Source organism: Gossypium hirsutum, chromosome A05 (genome assembly GCF_007990345.1).
Source record: "Gossypium hirsutum isolate 1008001.06 chromosome A05, Gossypium_hirsutum_v2.1, whole genome shotgun sequence".
Taxonomy (NCBI): domain Eukaryota; kingdom Viridiplantae; phylum Streptophyta; class Magnoliopsida; order Malvales; family Malvaceae; genus Gossypium; species Gossypium hirsutum.
The window spans coordinates 4193012-4199684 of NC_053428.1; the positions used below are offsets into that span (position 1 = coordinate 4193012).

The following is a 6673-nucleotide window of genomic DNA, read 5'->3' on the forward strand; positions in this document are numbered from 1 at the left end:
AAAATGGATGTGAATCAATTTAGATAGATTGGGCATTTCCTTTTCACATACATTGATTGATTGTGTGGCGGGTATGATATATCTTCAACCCAATCATTCTCGCTATCGCTAGCCTCCCCATCTTCTCAAATTTCCATAAAATTTGGTTATTTAATGAGGCGATGAGGCCCTAAAGTTCCCCTTCCAACATCAATGGAGATTTAAAAAAGGGAAATTAATTAAAAGTGAAAATTATTTAAGATATCTTTCCCATGTTTCAGCAGCAAAGCCCAACAACCCCATTGTTTCTTCAAAACAGGAATAATATCTACTATATATAGATAGTATTACAATCAATTAATCTTTATTTTTCCTATTTTTTGGGCATGTGTAGTTTTAATCTCCGGGTCTTATCTAAACCCAGGAAACTAAAAAAATCTCAAATAAAAAATTTTTATTTGTGGGTTTTATTTCAGTAAGGAGGATGAAATATTGTGATCCATTGAATCCCAATCTGTTTTCCTGCATTTACTTCCATTCATTTTGTTTTGAGGATTTTGTCATGTCTTTCATTTGCAGAGTGTCATATATATTTTATCCTTAAATAATAATAATAATAATCTCTGTTTTCCCACTTAGGTGTAGAGTCACCCACCACCCACCCCTCATCACTCACCCTACTTTGAAGCCCACAAATTTCTTTATTTTTCTCATAAAAATTAAAACTTGATAATAATTTGTAGATATTCATTTATAATTTGAATGCAACCATACAAATATTTTCAATATATATGTATATATATTACTAACAAAGAGTCCACCAACCTTCTTCCTCCAACAACTCATGTTTAACAAAAAAAAAAGAACAAACCTTTAGCCTCTTTTTTTTTCCTTTAACAACCCAAGTTTCTATTTTTCTTCTTTGCATTTCCATTACTAAACCTTGTAAAAGAACAAAGAAATAAAACTCTTTGATGGAGCGCGCAAGGAAGGTGGCTAACAGGGCAATCCTGAAACGTTTGGTTAATGAATCCAAGCAATCACGCAATGGTGAAATGAGTTCTAGATCACCTGTTTCCTACACTCCATCAAGGTATGTGTCTTCATTGTCACCTTTTGGTTCCAAGAATCATAGCAGATCAGATTCATTAGGTGCTAGAAATGTGTCGAACAATGTCGGTTTTGGTGTTGGGTCACAAATTCGATCCATTTCTGTCGAGGCATTGAAATCAAGTGATACTTTTCCTCGCCGCCATAACTCTGCAACCCCTGAAGAGCAGACCAAGATGGCTGAGTCATGTGGGTTTGATAGCCTCGACGCTCTTATTGACGCAACCGTGCCTAAAGCTATACGTATTGATTCCATGAAGTTTTCCAAGTTTGATGGAGGATTAACTGAGAGCCAAATGATTGAACACATGAAAGATTTGGAATCAAAGAACAAGATTTTTAAGTCTTTTATTGGAATGGGTTATTATAACACTCATGTTCCTCCTGTGATTTTGAGGAATATAATGGAGAATCCAGCTTGGTACACTCAATACACTCCTTACCAGGCTGAGATATCTCAAGGACGCCTTGAGTCTTTGCTTAATTTCCAAACTATGATTACGGATCTTACTGGATTGCCTATGTCAAATGCTTCGTTGCTTGATGAGGGAACTGCAGCTGCTGAGGCAATGGCCATGTGTAACAACATAGTGAAAGGAAAGAAGAAGACTTTTATTATTGCAAACAATTGTCATCCTCAGACAATTGATATTTGTAAGACAAGAGCTGATGGTTTTGATCTTAAAGTTGTTACTGCAGATCTTAAGGATATTGATTACAGCTCTGGTGATGTTTGTGGGGTTTTGGTTCAGTATCCGGGTACCGAGGGTGAGATTTTGGACTATGGGGAGTTCATTAAGAACGCTCATGCACAGGGTGTTAAGGTTGTCATGGCAACTGATTTGTTAGCATTGATAATGTTGAAGCCCCCCGGTGAACTTGGAGCAGATATAGTTGTTGGCTCAGCACAGAGGTTCGGGGTGCCGATGGGGTACGGTGGCCCTCACGCTGCTTTTTTGGCTACTTCCCAAGAGTACAAGAGGATGATGCCAGGGCGAATTATTGGTGTTAGTGTCGATTCTTCAGGGAAGCCTGCTTTGCGTATGGCGATGCAAACGAGGGAGCAACATATTCGCAGGGACAAAGCTACTAGCAACATCTGCACAGCTCAAGTAAGATATTTTTGCTTTTTCCTATAGTAAACTCTTAAATGCTAAGCGTTAAAAGCTTTTTGTTTGATTTAAGTCGTCACTCATTAGTACTTTAGTGAATTGTATTTTCTTTGCGTTGTTTGATTTGATATCTTGCTCTATCTAGGCGTTACTAGCAAACATGGCTGCTATGTATGCTGTTTATCATGGACCAGAGGGCCTAAAAACCATTGCGCAACGTGTCCACGGTCTTGCTGGGGCATTTGCTGTGGGACTGAAAAAACTTGGAAACATTGAAGTCCAAGGTATTCCCTTCTTTGATACTGTGAAGGTTACATGTGCTGATGCCCACGCTATTGCTGATGCTGCTTACAAGAGTGAGATTAATTTGCGAGTTGTAGATGCCAAAACTGTGAGTCTGATTCCATTTATGATTTTATTTGGTCAAATATTATTATATATCACGAGATTACCGGGACTTCGGTTGCTTTTCAGATCACTGTTTCATTTGATGAAACAACTACCTTGGATGACTTGGACAAGCTTTTCAAAGTATTTGCTGGTGGCAAACCAGTGAGTGCTAATAATCTTTTCTATAGTTATAATGTTCACACTTATTTTTTGCCTATTGACTTAGAATCACCCTGAATCTCAACTTTCAGGTCTCATTCACTGCTGCATCTCTTGCACCAGAGGTTGGGAATGCAATTCCTTCTGGGCTATTAAGACAGAGTTCATATCTTACCCACCAAATATTTAACACGTACGGAACTTTCATGAAACGACGACCTACTTGTAGCTTACAAATCAAATGTGCCACTCTCACTATTATTTGTTATCTTTTCAGGTATCACACAGAACATGAGTTGCTTCGGTACCTTCACAAGTTACAATCAAAGGATCTCTCATTGTGTCATAGTATGATTCCATTGGGATCTTGTACGATGAAACTAAATGCGACAACTGAAATGATGCCCGTGACATGGCCTGGTTTCACTGACATCCACCCTTTTGCCCCTTCTGAACAGGCTCAGGGTTATCAGGCAAATATTCCTTTACCTAGAACTCCTTGATGCTTTAAAAGAAAATGTAGTAAAGAGTGAATTTTAAATCCTTAGTTTATTGATGAATTATGGTTTCTGGTTTATTAGGAAATGTTCAATAATTTGGGTGACCTGTTGTGTACTATCACTGGGTTTGACTCCTTCTCTTTGCAACCCAATGCTGGCGCTGCTGGCGAGTATGCCGGACTAATGGTTATCCGTGCATATCATAAGGTAAGTGACACTAACCAGCTTTTAATCCTCTTCACCAAAAGAAAAGGAATTCCTTTTATTAGTATAATGGTAGAATTGATTATGCTGATGCATACTCCGGATGAATACTGCAGTCAAGAGGAGACCATCACCGGAACGTGTGTATCATACCTGTTTCAGCACATGGGACAAATCCGGCTAGTGCTGCAATGTGCGGAATGAAAATCGTTCCTGTAGGAACTGATTCCAAGGGTAACATCAACATTGAAGAATTAAGGAAAGCTGCTGAAGCTAACAGGGACAAGTTATCTGCTCTCATGGTATGAATAATTACATAATTTACTGCACAATTCTTTTAAGGCCAGGCAATTGTTCATGCAAATCTAATTTTTAATTTCAATTTCAGGTCACTTATCCTTCAACCCATGGAGTGTATGAAGAAGGGATCGATGAGATATGTAGAATAATCCATGACAATGGAGGTCAAGTGTACATGGATGGGGCTAACATGAATGCCCAGGTCTTTTTTTTCTTCCAACTTATTTTAACACTTTTTACTTGTTCTACCTATATAATGTAAAGAAAACGTTTTTTCGGGTCACAGGTTGGTTTGACAAGTCCGGGTTTTATTGGAGCAGATGTTTGCCATCTGAATCTCCACAAAACCTTCTGCATTCCACATGGAGGTGGTGGACCTGGCATGGGACCTATTGGTGTCAAGAAGCATTTGGCACCCTTTTTGCCTTCACATCCAGTGGTATATACTCCCTGAGACATGCATATTATGGATATTTAAGCATCCCTATGAAACTGGATCGTTCACCTATTGTTACCAATGCTGATTTTCTATTATTCATGCTGTTAGGTATCAACTGGAGGTATCCCAGCCACTGACAAATCACACCCTCTTGGTACCATTTCTGCTGCACCTTGGGGCTCTGCACTTATCTTGCCGATATCATACACTTACATAGCCATGATGGGGTCAAAGGGACTGACTGACGCTTCAAAGATAGCTATTCTGAATGCAAACTACATGGCAAAACGGTTGGAGGTACCTACCTTTTTTTCCTTGGAACTATGTGCTTACAATCATCTCAGTCTTCACATTTATATCTCTTTTTGTGATTGATTTCGTGTTTCCAGAACTACTACCCCGTTCTTTTCCGTGGTGTCAATGGAACAGTTGCTCATGAATTCATTGTGGACTTAAGAGGATTTAAGGTAGTCAAAGTAGAATAGTTTTTCAACTTTCCACTCTTTTAGCCTTTTGTTTGTTTCCATGACTGATTGCAAGTCGCCATTGTTGCAGAACACCGCTGGAATAGAACCTGAAGATGTTGCTAAACGTCTTATGGACTATGGATTCCATGCTCCTACAATGTCATGGCCTGTTCCAGGCACACTCATGATTGAACCCACTGAAAGTGAAAGCAAGGTATATGATTCACCAAATATCTTTCCGCCTAACAACATCCGATATTCCTCCTCTCTCTCACACACGTCCGTGCTCACTATCTTCTACAGGCGGAGCTCGATAGGTTCTGTGATGCTCTCATCTCCATTAGGGAAGAAATTGCTCAGATTGAGAATGGAAAAGCTGATATCCACAACAATGTTCTGAAGGTGAAATGGCTCTTCAATACCCCATATTTTCTCTCTTTTCTTTCTTATATGACAATAAGCTAAGCATTATGCATAAAATATGCACATGCAGGGAGCTCCTCATCCACCATCTTTGCTCATGGGTGATGCATGGACAAAGCCATACACACGTGAATACGCCGCTTTCCCTGCTTCCTGGCTTCGTACTGCTAAGTTCTGGCCTACTACAGGTGTGTATGACACTATCATCATTACTTGCATTGTTGCTTTCTTTAGTATTTTCATCATCATGATATTGAAGCATCATATTGAGCATGAATCTGCATGCATGTTTATTCTTTAGCATGGTTAGTTATACTAACAACTTTACATTGGTGTATCAGGACGTGTTGACAATGTATATGGTGATCGCAACCTCATTTGCACCCTTCTCCCAGTGTCGCAGATGGTTGAAGAAGAGGCGGCAGCCAACGCGTAATCGTTGAATCTGTGTATCTCTGCAGCCCTTGATCTGATATACATCTATCACAAACATGGAAGTTGAAACCAACATCTTATTGTCCATCAGAAGAAGAAAAGGGAAACAGGAAAAATACCCACCGTCTCTTTCCGGCTCGTGTACATAAACTATCCACCATTTGCATATATGCTCTCAGCTACAGCTGTGACTTTTTTATACTTAATTATCTGCTTTAATAACAAATATTGTTGCTAATTGCAACTTAATCGCTGTAATTATCGTTGCTCTACTTTGTATCTCTTGGAAGTTGAACTTCAGTTTTATTCCAATAAAAATATTTCTAGCCGAGTAAAACACAAAACACAAGCACTTGTGTTTATATCAATCAAGAAATATCTTTTGTACAAGTAGAACTAAAATAATGGGTAATATGGCTTGGTTTATAGTTTTGTTTGTTGCTTTCGATATTTTATGACATCAATGAAATGTCTTAATTTTAGATCCCATTTTTTTTATAATTTGAGGTGGATGATATATTTTGGGAAGATATAATTCAGCTTTTTATCGATTAAATTTGTCATTAAATTGCTCATCTAAATATCAGAAATAACAAAAGTCATCTTTATTTCAACTATTTATTTGCAATAAATTAACATAAATCAATAGTACAAAGTTTTTTTTTGTATTTATTAATAATTTGATTAATTTTTTAAATTTTTTTATAAAGTACAATGATAAAATTTTAATAAATTAATATAAAATAATTTATTTTTATTTTTATAAAGTAAAGAGTTAAATATTTATAGATAGACTATGTCAACTGAGTTTTACTTTGGCTGATATCGATATTATTATCAATGTAAGAGGACGTAAGTGTGAGCGCATTGAAACATATTTGGAGAAGGAATATGGATAGTTTTAGGTTTTTTTTATAAAAAAATAATTAATTACACAAATAGAGCAAAAAACAAATTGATTACAAAAATTTTGGGTTCACTTGATATATTGGCGACAATCAATGATTTTTCCCTTCTTTTAAAAAAAATCTAACAAGAAAAGAAGAACCTGAAAAAGTGAAAAAAAAAGATATTTTTTTAATTGGTGTCCCTAATATATCAAGCTGCACCTCCTAATTAAATAAAAAAGATTTAATGGTGTAAAAAGTCTTTAAA

General features: G+C 37.1%; 1 protein-coding gene across 1 annotated transcript; it reads left to right on the forward strand.

Moving 5' to 3' along the window:
* The first annotated feature begins 599 nt into the window (after positions 1–599).
* LOC107958881 (glycine dehydrogenase (decarboxylating), mitochondrial) lies at positions 600–5862 on the forward strand. The gene is made up of 15 exons (XM_041112907.1): positions 600–2201; positions 2347–2592; positions 2676–2753; positions 2843–2943; positions 3028–3223; positions 3332–3457; positions 3571–3756; positions 3843–3956; positions 4041–4193; positions 4302–4490; positions 4583–4660; positions 4749–4874; positions 4964–5062; positions 5154–5271; positions 5425–5862. The coding sequence occupies exons 1-15, from the start codon at positions 954–956 to the stop codon at positions 5517–5519; spliced, it is 3153 nt and encodes a 1050-aa protein (XP_040968841.1). The 5' UTR covers positions 600–953; the 3' UTR covers positions 5520–5862.
* The last annotated feature ends 811 nt before the right edge of the window (positions 5863–6673 follow it).